The 18,591-nt window shown below is 46.9% G+C and overlaps 1 protein-coding gene across 7 annotated transcripts in view; it reads left to right on the forward strand.

Annotated features, from left to right (window-relative positions):
• LOC121588950 (translational regulator orb2-like) overlaps positions 1-18,591 on the forward strand; it is a 238,494-nt gene that overhangs the window by 39,026 nt on the left and 180,877 nt on the right. For all 7 annotated transcript variants that reach the window (XM_041907420.1, XM_041907425.1, XM_041907423.1 and 4 more), the window contains one exon: positions 10,127-10,232. In XM_041907420.1, the coding sequence (XP_041763354.1) occupies positions 10,127-10,232 (106 nt within the window). The remainder of the gene's footprint in view (positions 1-10,126; positions 10,233-18,591) is intronic.

Raw genomic sequence — 18,591 nt, forward strand, 5'->3', positions numbered from 1 at the left:
AAACTGGGATGATGGCGCTCGTTGGCAAATGGTCGCTGTTTCTTCATCCCCTGATAAGAGTAAGCAAAAGAGGAAGAAAGAGATAGAAAGAGACAGAAAGAGAGAGAGAGAGAGAGAGAGAGAGAGAGAGAGAGAGAGAGAGAGATGTCACTGCGGATGTGAAACTTTTCCCAAACTAAACCAAGCCACCGTGCCGCCTCAAAATCCCCGAACCGGAAGGCCTGGACGAGACGAACTCCCCCAAAAGAGCAAGGCAACGAAACGAGGGCTCGACGGGCGGGGCGAGACCGTACCATTCCGGGCAAAGATAACAATCTATTTGATTAGGCTTTTAATTATTTTCAACATGCCAGTTTATGGCCGGCAAAATGGATTGGAGCACTGTCGCGTCGTGCCAGTGCGTCGGCCGGCACGAGAGCCTTTTTGGGACAGGGTGGCTGGTTGGCTACGGGCCGGTCCTCGGTCACAGTGTGCTTGTGTTTGTGTGCACAATGGCTTTCTTGCGCACCCCACACAGAAGACAATGTCATGTTCGACACGATAGTGTGGCGGCTAGACCGGCGGCTTTCACGACCGCTCGGTCATAACACGGGCAAGCGATCGCTATCATCACTAAATCCTTCCGACCGGGTACCGATGTCCTCGCAGAGGGGGGGACGGGTTTTGTGCGAAAGGACACTTTTCTTTATCAATGTGCAAAAGTAGTACGCAAGACATTGCGAGCATTCGCAAGTTTATGCGTACACATAAAAAATGTGTGTAAAACCCAGCTCCTTTCTCTTTTTACTTTCACTACCACACTTTGCACCGGCAGCCAGGGGAAAGGGCATTAAGGGTTAAGCTAAGTTTCGGTTACGCTCGTTAAAGCAGGTCGTTTGTTGTACGTTGTTAGATGAATGATGGGTTTTCAGCTGAGAACTGCCTTTTTGCAGTAGTACTGCCAGTGCTTAGCCGGGCCGGTGGGGCCCAAAAGCCACACTCTCACTACTTATTGTCCCGCCGCCCCAACCATTCCAAGCGGTAATGCGAAAGCGTTTGTGGTAAAGATAATTGGTGGGAAGATAAATTTCACTTCATCGTACCTATTAGCAGCAGCAGCAGCAGCAGCAGCAACGTAGCGTGTTTGCCACCGTCGTCGCGCACACAGTTTGTTAGCGAGTGCGCGAGTGCTCGACTAGTAAAAGTAACTTTTGCAATGCATTTTCAAACTCCCCCCCTAAACGAGCGTGCGGGCGAACGAACTCCTCGGGCGCGTCGCGCAACTCCCGTTTTGCGTAATACAGTTATTATTAATAAATGCTTTCATTATGCACTCTCGATTCACAGTCCGTCGCATTCGCGGATGACTGGCGGGTTTTTTGCCCCCCTCGTTGTGGTGCTATTTGCCGTGCTCGAGTGCTCGAGTCGAGCTGTCGCTTTTGATGTTATCCCCGGTTTTATGGCGAACGCGTGAACCATTTCCACCATCCGAACTCCCGGGATACGGTACAAACGGATGGTGGTAGAACGTGGTAGAAAAACCAGCACCACAACCACGTACCGCGTTGGGTTTCCAATAAATTGTGCAATTAAACTTAGCCCACGTTTGGCAATAAACTTCAATCCGTTCGCTTCCGGCGGCCGGTGGGAAGTTGTCCGGGGCGAAACCACTGGTTCGTTTCTGCGAAACGCAAACTAGCAACGAGATTGTTGGCCATTTCTTTATTGTGCCAACGCTTTTAGATTGTAAGGGTGCGGAAATCTTGTTTTAAAAGTGGAGCTGGAGATGTATTTCAAACTATTCGTTACATTAGTATTGCTTTGAGCTGAATGAAGCTAATTAATAAACAAATACAGTAAATGGGTTCCGAAGTGCACGTAACCACCTATTTCCATGTTTTTTTTTTTCGTTCGTACCAATACAGTCGTTGGAAGGCTTTAGCTGTGCTTAAAGCAATTGCTGCTAAAGGCAAACTTTCACACCTGACGGGTTTTATCGTTCATTTTTTTTGTTCTTCTTTGGAAGGAAGCAATGCTCGGGAACCATACCCTGTGTCTAATGGAGGAAAAGGGCGCCCCATTCGTCCAACGGGGCACAGGCAACATGCCGGCACGTAAAACCAGTTGCAACCAGGGCGAACGAGTTCGCGCTGAAGCTTCGCCCAGCGTACGAATACGGAAGGTGCGTTCGTGTGTTGCACACTTTTGCACAGTGAAACACGATAACGCGTACCGGCACCGGGAGGGGGAAGCGCAATGCAGCATCGTGAACAGAAAGGGGAAGCAGTAGCGGAATTTCCCTGAAACATGATTCCAGCTGGAAAAGGTAGCCATAATGGGTTACAAACAACGCGTTTCTTCCGACTGCAGCGTGTACGTGAGCCGTGCCTGCATAAGCCGTAGCCGTAGCACAGATCGGAGGGCTTTGCGTGAAGGCATGCTTAACCCGGGCAACTGAAGTGGGAATAGTTTTGGTGGGAGGGGGTGTGGGGGGACCAACAAAAAAAAACATCAAGAGCTGTAAACCGCTCGAGCAGTAGCGAACGGTTGTAGCGAAAGTGAACATAAATTCATCCATAAAAGCTAAACAAAAAATGAGAGCTTCCGTTTGGCAGTATAAAACTGGCCGAAACTTTCCACCCATAGCGGTAGGTGCATCCACAAAAGGGCCGAAATGCATCCAGGGTAGAACATTCGTTCGACCGAACCATTGGCGTACCTTGGCGGACAAGGAAATCTGTTTCAATTCCGGGGAGCGTTGTGCTCGGTACGGTATTCCCGCTTAAAGACGATCATTGCCGATCCATCCTTGTTTTGGCCATTGTTGAAGGGAGTTGTTTAGTGTGTCTGTGTGTGTATGGGCCACTGCTCTTTTACCACTACCTGGAAGTGCTTCAAGTGCTGGATCCTTCGACTACGCTGTGCCGTTAAAGGGAACTTCACGCTTCTTGTGCGGAATGAACGCCAACCAGCAGCGGAATGGTAACGGTTACGGTAGCAGATAAACGTTGCATTTAACCTTGCCCGTGGGGCTGAACTGAGCTAAGGTGCGCCGTGCGGTTGCTCAACCCTTTCCCAATGCCCCGCGACACCCAACAGCAACGGCTGCAATATTCGGTTCGCCGTTCGCAGCAAAACTTTAAACTCGCACAGGTCCTCCAACGATTTGTGATGTCGTTGGGCAGAAGATGAAAGAGGTAGAAACTCGTTTCTGGTTTTACGATTATGTGCATTGAACCACTGCTCGCTGGTTCGCCCCCTGCCATGGTGATGCAAAGATGGTGCCCACCGTCCTGGGAATGGATTTGGGAAAGCACCAATGCCCGTGTATCGTATCGCTCTCGGTGGTGAAGTGGTTATGGTACGTAACCCGGTGCAGCAATGCTCGCTGGCACACGCTGCGTATCATGACGATTGTTTTAAGCCGCCGTCACCGTTTGCTGTGCTGAGTTGGGTGTTTTAAGAGGCCGTCGTAAAGTTATGCCAGAAATAGGCAATGTTCAGTACACAAAAATGCACTCATAAAACAGGCTGATAGTGATGGTTTAGTTTGCCAAGAATGAAATGCAGGCGAAGCACCATTAAAAAGCTTCGAAGCATACCAGGTACCGGTGGAAAATTAGATATGATTCGAAGCTTTGATTGAAAAGCTGAAGAATTTGTTAAAGAAGATGAATGTTTGTTCTGTGTTGTATTAAGCCTAGCTACTTATACTTGGGCCGGTCCCGTGGTACAGTCGTCAACTCGAACGACTTAATAACATGCCCGTCATGGGTTCAAGCCCAGAATGGGCCGTCCCCCCGTATCAAGGATTGACTATCCGGCTACGTGGTAATGAATTAAGTCTCGAAAGCCTGTATAGGCCGGCATGTCCGCGTAGGACGTTACGCCAAATAGACGATGATTTAGACTTACTAACACGTTTGTATGTAAACAGCATAAAATTAAAAGAATTCAATTGAGATAAAAAATAATTCAATGCTTAAAAGTATACCAAGTGGAAACTTTGAACTGTGGAAATCCAGTTGGGTTTTCAGTCGTTACAAATGTTACGTACTCCGAACTAAACTGTTGCGCAACTTTACTTAAAATGCCTAGAATAGGCATCTAATGTATAACATTATTCATAAAAAGTGAACAGTTAAACTGCAACTAAAACTCCAAGAAGTTCAACAGTTTTAATACACAGTTCAGTTTTGCTACACATTCCAATCAATCAATTCGTTTACTTTTCGTAACTCAGTTCACCTACCAAACAGCATACAAATGATTAGCCACAAAGCCTCAACCAGCAAGCAAACACAATGCATCATTTGCACTGTTTCGGAAACAGCTTTTGTCGGAACTATTCATCTTCCCCTAAAAAAACACGCTTTCACAAACAAGCGTTTAGGGCATGCCAACGCATGCCTCCCCGTTTGGATTTCGAACGATCGGAACATCACGCATCATCTATTTCTCTGCCAACCAAATCCAACTTCCACCGGCACTGCCCGTTGGAAGGGGTTGCCCGCGTTCTAATTATGATTCCTGGCCTCGTTCGCAAACGACACAGCGCCGACTGCGAAGGGTCGGTCGGTTTTGTGCTGCCGTGTGGCCGCAAGCACACGAAAAGGCTTGCGTGAGCCGAATGCGCTACAATAACACACACACTGATCTCGGAAGCGTTTGTGTATGTGTGTGTTCTGAAATGATCTGCTATTGTTGGGCATAAAGGATGCGAAAGCCAAACCCCGCCGTACCCAAGCAACGTGTTACGATAGTTCTCGATTGTTTGATTGTCGTCCACGGCCACGCTAAACAGTTTCGAGCCGAAGAATGTGACACTGCCACTGCCGGCGGAATGAGTCCAATGAGCTGTTAGATAGCGCTTTGTCTCGATTTTACGTCCCGTTTGACAATCAGAGGATGGTGAAAACTGGAGGCCGACATGGGAAATGCTCAGTATGCTGCTGCTAAGAATCACAGTTTCACTGGCCGGTTACGGTTGGCACGGGCCTAGGGGGGAACCTGGGGGAATTGAATGAAAATATCAACTGTCCAATTTTCGGTGCATCTTGCAGTTTGTGAGGCTTGCCAACCTGATTGAGTGGGTTATAGAATTTTAACGATTTTATGAATTTTTCCTGACCGCTCGAGCGCGCCCCGTACAGGGTATCGGTAGCGTAGCCCTTGAAATTGGCAAGCTGACGGTGAATCTGGGACGACCAGCAACAACGTCGACTGGCGGATGCTGCGCGTTTGCAGAAGCCTATTTTGGCTTCGGTTCTATTTCCAAACCCGACGGTCGGCTTTCTTTCATCAGAATTTCACCGTACCGAAATCGTTGCTGGCAGGCATGGGATATCTGCACGTCGCAGGCCGCAGATTTTGTGATTCGCGCACAGCATTTTCGCAATACCTGGGCAGCCGTGGTAGGTACCTTCGGGAAAGGAACACAAAAAAAAACTCACACGCTTCACTAACATTGGGCACCGTTTTCCTGTAGGTCAGCAGCCAGCACAATGCCCAACCGCCCTGTCCAGGGCGAATTGAATCGTTCATAATTGATCAGCTCCGGGTCATCCCCGGGACACAGGGACGGGTGCAGGTCTGCAGTCGTCAATTTCAGTGCTCGATTTTCGGGTTGGCCCGTTTCGGTGCGCGAACGTGCTCCATCGACCATTCGGCGGAAATTCCGCGCCGACGAAATACCGAACACAAATGGGACGCTGCCCAGGTACGGTGGCGCTGGTGTGATGAGATTTGAGGCGGGAAAACTAAACACCAGTGGTGCCATTCGCTAAGCATCTAAATATCCGGACGTTTGTCCCGTCGCGTTTTGGCCTGGAATGGTCTGGCTGGAACGTGTTGATTTTGGGATTGACGTACCCCTGGACATACCGGTCCTGGAGCAAATGGCATGGCGAAAACGGGATTGCGTACCCCGGTCGCAAGCTCGAGCGGCCCGAGGACGCTCGCGCGCGCAAAATGTCAACGTGTCGCACCGTACGATGAAAGGTGACGATGTTTGGTGCGTTACGTTGCGTTGCGTTGGGTGGGGTGGGCAATATTGATTACGGATTCGGATACTTCAGAACGGCATCGATAGGAGGCAGATATGTGCGATGGATACTGAAGCTGTAGTTAAGCCAAATAATGGCTTTATATAGCACATGTTGAAACCGCTTATTTAATGCAAACGGAGCTCAAGCACTGACTTTAAATCTTCTGGAATTCATCTGCAACAACAAAATAGTTACATTAAAGGAATTTTCAATCAAGAACCCAGGATTACTGTAAAAAATACCCTTAAAAGAGGGACTCAAAACCTTAAGACAGAATTAAAGGAGTTGAACAAGTTAAACAGCTACAAAAGTTTGCTCATTTTCTCCCTGTTATTCACTCGATTTTATGCATAATACTCAATAATACTTCTTGAACTCTATTGAAAGTGTACGACGCAATTAATAGCGCTCTAGCGAACGTACAGGATCTGCAATGGGCTCGAAATAATCCACTACCAGTCACCTAAACAAACGTGTTACAAAAACAAGGCACCCATGTGTGTGTGTGTGTGACATTTCAAAGGAAAACACCATTTCCATTGCACACGACTGTGCTCCCGGCTGTGTTTATTTATGACAATCAGTCCATCACACCAGCGAAAAAACAACGCATCATCAGCACATGTCACAGCGCAAACCGGAAAACTCGGAGAAACGCTTTGATCTCTGACGCACTATGGCATGTCGTGTGTGTGTGTGTGTGTGTGTCCATGTGTGTCCCGTTGTCGTTGCGTGTGCCTGGCCCTCTGGCACATTCAATTACAACAGTTTGGAACGGCGTTGAGTACCTGGAATCCCTTTGGTGCCGGAACGCTTCCCATTGAATGCGAACCACATAGAACCTTCTTATCAATTGGACTTTCATATCAGCATTGCCTACCTGTCAGGCGCATACGCGTGCAACGTGCAATCTTTCCCCAGGCAGGCCGGAAGACGATAGCTCCCACGTTATTAGCTTGAAGAGGGATTGCTTCTGCAGCAAAAGTTCCACTATCGGTACGGTCGAGCACTATCTGATTGATTTGGAGATTGCAGGGCGGGTATTTTTCCCTTCCTCTTACATATTGCAATTCGATCTGTGTTTGTGCACAGCATGACAAAACAGCGCACCGGGCAATGGGGAGGAAAATAATCAATTTTATTCACCTGTCGGTAAGTTTGTTCCCGCTGGGCACCAGCCTGCCGCCAGGTCTCGTAAGATGAGCAAACGAACAACAACAGGCAAACCATCGTGCAAACACGGGAAAACCTGCCGGCAGCTGAGGAGGGATGCAGTTGGCCACATACAAAATTGTGCTGGCTGTAATAGTTTTGTTTACGTTTTGTCAACGGAAATGGAAATGGAAAAAAATGCTTTCAAAGCATATCATGGCAAATTTCAAATGCGCTCCCCCAAAGCGCAGGGCGTAGGGCGCAGTTCACAACCAACCGTCAGAAATGATGACATTCTACGTCAGCTTTGCTCTGTTTTTCTACCCTAGCGTTAACGTAAAGGATGAATAACAAATCACAAAAAAAAGAAAACCAAATCATTGCAGATTTTCTGTAAGATTTAACCGGTTCATTCTATTTTTGCGCACGGAATGCACACACGGCGGCACACTGCTCCGCTGCCTTTGGTGCTTCAAAACTCCGACCAAGAGGGATCATTTTCTCACAGACAAAACGGCTCCCAGCTGCATTCCAGCTGACTGGTGAACTGAAATGGTTTTTTCCCCGTGTGTGTATGTGTGTGTGTGTGTGTGCGCTCTTTTTTTTCTCTCCCATCGCGCAGCGGTTTTTGGTGGGATTTATCTTCGCGCACTTGCATCCTACCAATGCGAACCATACGGACGATGGAAGGCGATGTATCGCACCGGGGCATGCTTTTTGCCGTTGTTTCTTTCTCTCTCTCTCTCTCTCTCTCTCTCTCTCTCTCTCTCTTTCTCTCTCTCTATCTATCTATCTCTCTCTGCTTCTTCTTTCCCATCGCCGAAAGCTTTCCGTTGCCATGCCGTGGCTGGGCGAAATCGAATGTGCAGGCGGTTCCGCTTCGTTGTTACTCCCCCCACACGGTTACGCCGGCCCTGGCAGTGTGCTGGCAATGTGGAATATACAGGAAAGGAATACACATCCAGCCACACAGATGCAACAGATGTGGCGGTCCGGACCTAAAGATCGGGTGACATAAAGATCGAGGGGAAATATGCAAAAAATGCAGCAAGAAATGAATACACACACACACATATATATCCCTTTACAGAACGGCTTACGTGTGTATGTGTGTGTGTGTTTGGTTTTTGGCTTCGATTGCCTTAGAAGGTGGATCAAATATTGTCCTCCCCCCACACCCACACTCACTACGTGCTGCGTTCAGTAGTTGGGATTCTTGCCATAGGCAATGAGATGTTTTCCACAAGAGCAAAGAAAGAAAGAAAAAAAAAACACAACGCGACTCTCGTTTCTTCTGGTGCTGGGGACATCTTCTTTCCAGCTTCAGCTGTGCCATTGACGGTGTGGGTGCTGTTGGACTGGGAAAAATCGCAAATGCCCATATATGAGTGTGCGAGCAGAAATGGCAGAAGAGCCAGGAGTCGGTGCTATAAGCAAAAAATGCACGATTTACAGGGGAAAAGTCAGGGCGGTGTGGTGCAAAATCATCCCTTTCCGTTCCGTCGTTGCCGTTGGCTTTTCCACATTTGCAAAACGGCAGCAGAAGCAGCAGCAGCCAGTGTGCCAGTGCGAGGCATCGCGCACAAAATTGAAGCGGCAAGCGGAAATATTTCATTCAAAATCCAATAAGAAAATATTTATACGACCCAGTTTTGCCATTCCGTGGATGGTTTGCGCGCGTGGCATGGAGCCCCGTGATATTATATAGCCGTGTGGATGCTTCCGTGTGTGCGTGTGTGTGCACCATTGGGAGGAAAGGTTTTTCTTGCAGTTGTTGTTGTTGTAGTCGTTGTTGGTGTGCCAGCCAGCCGTTTTCTGCCGACGGAACGTGTAATCGAACAACCCTTGGGAAGTAAGTAAAAGTGTGAATGTGTGAGTGGGTGGAAATAAAAACTCCCCCCCCCCCCCCCTATTGCTTTGCCCACCCAGCTTCCCCTGCTCGGTGTTGGTGTGTGCTCGCGCGATACCGTTCGATCCAATTTAGAGATTTGACGAGTTTGGCCGGAAGCAAAGCAATTCCCGTTTTACTTTTACAAGTTTTTGTGTCGTTGTGGTTGAAGATTTTTCCGAACTTTACCAGCTGCAATTTAATGTACTGGCAAGTCACAATTTTTATTGAAGTTTGAGCCACAGTAGCATAAAATGGTTCAACATTTCAAGTAGAAAATTAATACACCATCGCGCCACAAATACACACACTGCCAGCAAAGGCAAAGTTTACGGATGAGCGAAAGGAAATTTCATCACGGCGAGCATTAAACAGCATCAAGTACACCTGCCCTTCGCCATCGTTGCTCACGAGCATGTTTGCTGCTGTACCTGTGCGAGCGGAAACTTATCTGTTTCGGGCTAACCTTTTGCGAAATTAGTTTCCTCCCCCTGGCCCTGCGGTGGCCACCCCTTCCGTGTTCCCCCGGTGGACGGCTCTTCCGACGGCGCAACCAATTTGCCATTTGGGGACTAAATTAACATACACGACAGCAACTTATGAATGGGTCTCGTTTCCAATGGTTGACCTTAAAGAAAGCGACTTTGTTAAGGAGCAGCCACCCTTTCCGTGCGGGGAAAAGGATCCGCCGGGACGGACATGGGTGCGCGAAGGTGCGGGCGGTCGCTTCCCTACGCTTCCCCAGCCCCGTTGCCACAGTACACAGTGGCTTAATGGTGCTGTCGCTTCAAGTCACCTCCACGCGCCGTCAGCGTCTTCATAGCACGCCGTGCACGGCGATCCACTGCGCAAACAGTGTGTCACTGGGATGGGCTTTCACGGAGAAGGTGGTTACGGCGCAGGGACGGTGGGATCGTGTCGCAAAAAGTTACCACCCCGTATCCATTAATTACCGCTGCAATCTTAACTTCACAATTTTCGGACCGGATTTTCTAACCATTTCTTCTTTTTCCTCTGCTTCTTTCTTCTTCCCTCTTTGCTGGCTGTGCCTATCGACCAGGATCGCACCGGGCTGGGCAACGGTTTGGACATGCGCTCGCTCGAGCACTGTCTGAGCGACATCATGCGAAATGTGGGCGAAGCATCGCAGCCGGATCATCTGAAAGGTAAGGCACCGCGGGAACTCCGTCTCTTCCCTGTCCTGTTACACTAACACACATACACATTAACACACGTACAGATACAATCGAATCATCCGCAGTAGCGCAGGGACCGGGACTGTAACATTAAATCGCACACGTTTAAAGGAAACTTTTGCACAACCTCGAAACGAGCATAACACTTGGATTCACAATCATTATACTGCTGTAAATCGGAGCCCCCCTGCAGCTCCCATTACGCACAAACTTTGGCCGGATAGACGCAAGTTTTGCCAGAGATGCCCTGCTCTATCGGGGTGAGATTTTTATGATGGTGCGTCCATTGTGGAGGAAAATTAGCGAAAGCGTTGCTTCACCGTTGCTGCGTAAAGCCCTGCTCAAACAGGCGATCTGCAAACTGCCCCGGCAACCCCTTTACATATTGGTAAAAGGTCAAAGGTTCATCGGAGCAGAATGCGGCTATTTTGGGGCCATCTCCGCATATGTGCTGAGTGAAGAATTTAATTAACATTTGGACAGATTTCCTTCTTTTTTCTTTCTATCTTTCTGGTATGGCAAAAGCTCTGGCAGCAAAGGAAAAATGCCAAACTTTCCCCATCTCGAGCCGTGTGCGTCATACATTGCGCGGGGAGGGTTCTTCCCCTCTTTTTCTGCATACTTTTGGATCGGTTTTGTTTGTACAAATCTCCCGCCCCGTGCCGTTCCGTTCCGGGTCTGTTTTGATGGATCGAAGATAAGCCGAGCGGTTGAGGCTGGCATTTTTAAGCTTTCGTCTTTGTGGCTTCCCTTTCCCTGCCCGGAGCACTGGTAGACTTAGCTGGGCAAACATACGCCCATTCTTGTTAAGTTTGCACTGAACTGTTTCTGAACAGTGTTTGGGTTCGGGTGTGTTGGTTTTATTATCTAGCGATGATTCGGATCGATCAATAACAGCACACAGGCATGCAAAACGCTGCAGGGATGGTGGCCATGCCAGAGATTTATTGGAACGCAAACTGATGTGTTTTGTTTTGTTTTTTTTTGCTTTGCTTTTCCCCCCGTTATGCGTTCAATGCTTGTACCAAACGGTGTGACGTGTGGCGTGGAGGGAAACAGTCGTAAGGGATTTATTAATTTTCAAATATTTATGGCATTTTTATTAATCGTTATATCGAGACGAGCGGATCCTGTGTGCTGTGCTGGTGGCATTGGGATTGGGAGCATTGTGTGGAAGCATTTGCGTGTTTACAAGAAGGGTGCGCACGGAGTTATGCACGGACTAATTGAACAGCGTTGGAATTTTCGATTGACGCGCTCGCGCTTTATCAGCTAATTAAAATTGTATTACCAACGAAGTGCGCAACGGTGGAATTTGCTGCTGTCAACAGTGAATGTTCTTTTGGTTTCGTCCTTTCAATTACTGGAGCTCTTTGTTTGTAAGTAAAATAAAAACTCAAACAGCAGTGGAGAGTTTTCGTTCCGTTTGCTTACAAATAGTTTGGATGAATTCACTGGCACACTGGGCAACAAGGTCGACATTATTCATGTGCATTGCTGTTACGTGTATGTTGACTTCAGACGCCTTTCGAGCGCCTACTTTCCCAGTAATTTGGGATTGGCAGGCTTGGCAGGATTGGCTGTTGAAATTTGGCATAGCCGTCGCAGAATGGGCATAGCATGTAGGCATACACATGGCGAAGAAAGGTGCACAGGGTAAGGGAGAGAGAGAGAGAGAGGCAGCCAGACCGCCGCCAACATGTGTCGCTGTTGCTGTTGAACAAGCGTATCCGGCTGGTAACATTTCCGAGCTACACGATTGTCTAAGACTCTGTCGCAGTCAGCAGTCAGCAGTAGTGTGCAAAGACGTGAACCCGCTGCAACCGGTTGACCTATTAAGCGCCAACGTGTGGGAAGCGTGCCCAATGCAAACACACACACACACACACATACAGACAGACCTGGGTACACCAATTCTGCATTGCGGTGACAACGATAACGACGGCGAATGGAAATGATGGCCACCGCGACTGGCACATGATGTGCAAACATCGGACGCATCCGATGTGAGTGGGATGGAAGTGGGATTTGGATTTGGACCAGCCGCAGCCGTGTTGTAGGTTTGCGCGGCCGCATCGCGAATGTTGATGAAACGGTGCACAAATGGAGCATATGTATGCACATAATTTTGCCTCGAGATTTTGACGTTGCATCATGTTATAATATTGGACAATAAATAAGTTTTGGCGAGTTTTATTTCAAAGCGAAAATGGAAGCTTTTTTGCGAGAATTACAATGACCTATTAGCTATCTTGTGAGTAATTTAATTAATTTAAATCAAAACGATTTTTACCGCAACACCAAGTCGACTGTACGGCCGCTATCCATGCAACGGTCTTCCATTTCTATACCTAGTCGTAATTGGAGACGTGCTGGTCAGTCAGATCATGTTCCTTCGACTCGAACAGACAATAATCCGAATGATAATCCAAAGCTGGGCTTCAAAAAGGAGAGAATAAATCTTCCATTTTCAGTTTTTCTTTTCTTTTTTTAAGGATGCAGTAGGAGCAGTTACTCTAATGTGAACGAACAGGGTTCGTCGCTTGTGGACCAATTCCCATATGACACCCAGTTCCTCACCTTTCTGACAGTTTTGCTTGCCTTTAAGCGATGGAAAATATCTTCCTAATAATATACTTGAGGTGTGTTGAAAAGGGCTCTCCGGAACGTTTCTTCTCATTTTCAATAGTGCAGCATTACTTCCTTCCTTACAAAAACTTGATTTCGTTGTTGCAAAAGTGGAGCTAAGAATTATAACGTAAAATTCACCGATGCGAAGTTACTTGTAATAGAAACTCTAAAGTATAGAAAGCCTAAATATGATGCTTCAAATTGACTGTGTTTTTAGATTCCATTAAGAGCCAGGGAGAGCGTTTGAATAAGTGAAATTTATATTTTATTATAAAAATGGTTTTAAAATGTTTGATATTTAGAACATAGGGAAGAAATTTGAAAAGAAATTTGTTTTTTTCTACATAATGTTTTATTATTTATTGCTATTGGCCAAAAGCTGTCCCATTCTGCACCGACTATACCAAATTGCAACAATTTCTCGCTGAAAATGTTATAAACATTTAATTATTTGTTGTTTATTTTTTCATTAAGTTGTATGGTTTATCTTTTAGACAGAGAACTATTATCACAATTGCCCGCAATCGACAAAATCAATTCAAAATTTAAATACAAAACCATTGTATACCATTGTAAAATAACCTGCCATACATTTACATAGTGCACAAAGAGCAGTAGCATTGTATAGAATGTTAACAAATGTATCGAAAGCAATCCGCACCAAGCTTAGTCCGTGGTATTACACGTCACGGTCGTGATTGAAGCAACCCCCGCCGATTTCTAATTCTAGCTTCCAAAAGCGTCCGCCACACGTATGCGAAATTGGCCCCCGAAAGCTCACCGGAGCAGAATACATCCACCTACCACCAAAGAACATAAGAAAAAAAACCCACCCACCCACCCAATCTCGCCCCAAAACCATGCAGAGAAATCGTCTCGTAATCCAATGTCGTCCCGACAAACGAAGCACAAATAAAAGGTTTAAAATCAAAGAACAGCTTATTAATATGCATGGGAAAATTTTTCACTCAGCATCCAGTGCGCGAAGAAAATCCGCATGGGACACACACAAACACACAGTCGGACGTCGGCAAAACCTATCCTATCATGGCCATAGCTGCGCTTCAGCACGCTGGCAGACACACAGGGGACGGCGTCTCTGTTTCCGTTTCGGCGTGTTCGGTTTGCCGTGTTGAGCTGGTTTCGATTTTGGCCTTTCTCCCCATCGCGCCTAAGTTTACGGAGGGGGCAAAAAAAGATTGGATTCTCTGGTCATATGATGATACACCTTATGTATCTCGTAGAATCGTATGGATGTGTGGGTTTTTTTTGCCCATCCAACAGAGCCCTGGTTGTTGCCGGCCGTTGCCGAACGAACTGGGCGGAAATGGTCGAAATTCGTTTCTCACGCCAAAAAGAGCCACACGAACGTGGTACAGTGTAGGACTGTGTGTGTGCTTTTTTCTCCCTCCCCCTCCTCATTCCATGCCACAAAGGGTCTTGTTCTTCTCTGCCCAGTGCGTGAGCAAAATCTATCAGCATAGTGATTTCCATCTATTTACCCGTGGTGTCGTACTGCGTCTATCAACCTTGGTGTGGACCACTGCAACAACGCGCACAAGCACAATGGGCACGAGAATGTTGAGCAGCAGTAATCACCTTTTTGGGGGCGGCCGAATCTGAATCTGTGATTGAGTGTCTGACTTGATCGAATTGCGCAAGGTGTAGCCCACGCTGCCAACGATCACGAATGTGATGATGATGATGATGATGATGATGCAGATAGCGTCACCCTAACGCAAACGACAGTGTGTTTGCCTGCGTGAATATGGCAAGCGCTTTCCATAAATTCTCCACCCAGCTAGACAGTGTTAGAGGTGTTAAGGCGAAGGAAATTATATTTCCATCTTGGCTGGCAGATCTATCCTCTCAACGCTGGAGCACGGGAACGAGCCTTCGGTTAGGGCAGGCGGCACGCGTAGGCAACACTCCGCTCGTGTGTGATTGGGATAAATTATCGGGCACCCGAAGCCCGAGCCCGGTGGTTCCATAAATTTTCCCCAAAACTAATCGAAACGTTTCCCCGCATTTCGGATGCGGTGGCGTGTGTCTTTTCGGTCGTTCTTCGCTCGCAGTAACAAATCGTCCCGCCAGCAGCGGCAATACCCTGCTGAAATGTACTTTTCTGCACTCGGTGGAGTGTATCGTGCGGTTTAGGGGGACACACACAGCGGCACACAGAATCACAAAGAGAGTCATGCAACGTCTTCGAGCATTCGAGTTTGGCCCCTAATGGTGCAGCTCCTGTTTGCAGTGTTGCATTCGAGTTTTGTGCACGACAAAAGCGGGCGTCCAGGAGGCGTCCACGCATTCCTGCCAAACCCGTTCGTCGCTTATTGCTGTTGCTGCTGCTGCTGCTGTTGCTGCTGCTACTGCACCGGGACTATTAATCATCTTTTTCCTTCGCCGCACGTACCAGACGGAAGTGGAAATGCATCGTTTCGCGGAAAACTTTTTTCCTCTCCCTATTGGCTGTGGTGCGGTGGCTGTTGACTGCTTTTTCTTTCGCTTTCATTCACCACAAAGAATGCACAACACAGCGAGAGGATGGAACATGTGGAGGAAAGAGAAGCACGCGCGCCGAAAAATGCCAATGGATAAGGAAAATAAAAGCACCGGACGCCGTTTTCCCACCACACTAAACTGCAGCCTGCACGAACGGGGAGGGCGAGTGGGGGGCTTTGAATCGCACGATTGGGAGAATGAAAAGCACTGCACACGACGTCACCTTTGGCGTGCGAAAAGCGAAAGCGGTAGTGGAAGACTGAAGAAAACAAAATAGCACACGCCAACACGCCAAAACGATCTCGCCCAGTGGTTTCCGCCAGTGATGGTGGGTGGTTGCTGGCCGCTCTCCCGGGCGTGTATAAAGTTTCTTTCTTGCAAGGATGCAGCGGCGGGAGTGCACACAAGGACACACAGAACCGCACTAATACAGACACTCACACTATCACGTGGGATGAACAAACTGGCAGCTCTGTGTGTCCCCCCCCCCCCTCACACACGCTTGCTTAACGTGTGGTCCTCGCTCGAACCCTCCCGTGTGACAATGGGCGCAAAAGCACGCAACACCAAAGTTTTGCCGTCCTGCACTCCGTGGGAAGGATTTGTGCGGTGTCGGTGCGCGAGAAGCGGACGGAAAGTTTGTTTGGTTCGCGGTGCGGTTTTGCGAATGCACTTCCCTGGTTTGCCACGGAGGAATTGCAGCCATTGGGAGGGGGGGGGGGAAAGGGGGTGATGATGGTTCGGTGCATGCGGTGCGGTGCAAAAGTTATCCCATTTCGCAGGGTGGCATATGTGTGAGGGCGAGCGTGTGTGAGTAGAGAATGGGCCGACAGCTTAAATGGAAATCGGAAGCATACCCACGGGAAGCTTTGGAGTTGTATTAAAATTTTCCCACTTTGACGTTTTATTTCCATTCATGCTAGCTCTCTCCCTCTCTCTTTCTTTTTGGTCTTGGTGCTGGTTCTCTTCCGGAAGGTAAAGTTATTTTTATCTGTCAGGATTTCGATCGTATTTGTAACTGTCACAAAGTGCTGGCGGGAAGGAGAGTTATTTTGCCACTTTTAGCCCGTGCTAAGTTCCGATCCGAGGAGGCAAAGCTGTTTGATTTCTTTATGCGTTTTTTTTTGCGGAGTGGGCAGTTGCTTTTGTTGTGGATCCCTGTAGCCGTCTTCACCGTGTGTGTGTGGTTGTATGAATCAGGGTGTTATTTTATTTAAGAGGAGTATTTTCTAATAAGGTCAATTTCATGATCAACTAATTACAAGGATTTTACAAGGTTTTCCAGGAGTTCTCATAGCTGTGGGACACTTTATCGACTTCTTCTAGCATGAAATGAACTTAATTTAAAAGGAATAGAAATCTATAGCACTTTTGTTGGACAAATCCAACAGGAATTTTCAATCCAATTTCCATCATATGAAGTTCACTTCTCATAAGAAAGAATCAAATAAATGTTCCACAGCTATGGGAATTCCCCCTGGAAAACACTGTAGCAATTGCTTCTCAAGAAACCTCTTTACAAGGAATCTTTTAATATAATATACGTGAATATTTGTTTGCTGTTAGTTTTACTTCATAAATTTGTATTTATTTTTACATTTAAGCTACACATTCTTTATCGAATTGAATGCCCTTGGGGTCAACTATAATACCAGTTTCATTATTCAATCCATAATTATATCAAAACTAAAATGTTATATATTATTGTTATTTTTTTACGGCTGTTATGAGGTTTAAACTTTTACTGCTGTTCTGATGACGAATGTTTACCTATAAAATACAGGGTTTTCGAGGATTATATAGACATGTTCAGCGAGTTGTAGATTCGTTCAGGCATATAATAGACTCTTTCAGCGAGATATAGAATTATTCGGAAGTAGGCATTGACATGTTCATCGATTCTGTAGTGCTGTCATTTGTTTTGCTTCCACCCTGTGCCGTATCGTTTAATTTTTCATTCTTAAATGTCCTAAAAGTAGCAAATAATCATTCCCCAAGCTGTTTAATACAAGAATTAGTTGAAACAGACATATTTTTTCGAAAACCGTTTATTTACCTTCTGATGAGAATGATCCAAGCTGCAGTCCAAGAGTTACGAAAGTGACAGCTCTACAGTATAACCGAACATGTCAACGCCTACTTCCGAATAATTCTATATCTCGGTGAAAGAATCTATTGTATGGCTGAACAAAACTACAACTCGCTGAACATGTCTGTATAATCCTCGAAACCCCTGTATAAAGCTTTACTAAAGGTTGTTTTCAATTTGCTATGGAAAACAATATGAAAACTGTTTGCAGTAAACACTACACTTGCACTACAAACCAAAGATTGTTAGCAATCGTAAAATGTTAAGTGAAATACTCCTCTTTCTATTAATTTGATACCACCTTTTTTTTCATTGATTCGTCTGCACGCCTCCCAATGTGTAGACGGTACCAGCTCATCTTATCCCAAAACATCATTTCGTTTGTATTTCGGTAGCGTGCAGCCGTTTGCGCCCAAACGTGCCAGATACTATCCGATCATAATGGAAGCGCCCGTCACAGAGCAAGGAAGAGGGAGAGAATGAAAGAGAGAAAGACAGACAGAGACCGGACGAGTGATGAATAAAATAAACAGCTAAAATAAGCAGTGCAAGAATATCCTGCAAACGATAACAGCTTTTCATCATCAAACTGAACCAGCTGAATAAGGGACGGAACCTTTTGGCAGCATGAAACCTGGTCTGAAACAGTACTGCTGCTGCTGCTGCTGCTGCTTTAGGGAAGGCGATCTGTGAGCGAAAAACTTGAAATAATGAAAAACGATGTTCGGGTTCGCCTTGGGCGTTTTTTTCTCGATTCTGTGCTTCTGTGCCCATCCCGATGGCACGGGCGTACGCGAGGCAACGCGGCAACAGCAGCAGCAACGACGAGCTTTCGTTAACTGGACATGGCATAACCGTTGAGTGGGAAAGATGTTTCTTGAATGGAATGGGGGGAAAAAATTGAGTAAAACATTCACCCACCACCCTTCACACAAAAGCGTAGCAGACCGAACACTTTCACCCCCGAGAACGTGGCCGAGATTGTCCGTCCGGTTTATTGTGGTGGAAAGGGAAACGTTTCCCACTGCTTTTCGAGTCGGCTCCGTGCTCCTTTGCCTTCAGCAAACGCTTTTGATAGTTCCGTTTGTACCGATTTTTCGACAG

Source organism: Anopheles merus, chromosome 2R (assembly GCF_017562075.2).
Source record: "Anopheles merus strain MAF chromosome 2R, AmerM5.1, whole genome shotgun sequence".
NCBI classification, from domain to species: Eukaryota; Metazoa; Arthropoda; class Insecta; order Diptera; family Culicidae; genus Anopheles; species Anopheles merus.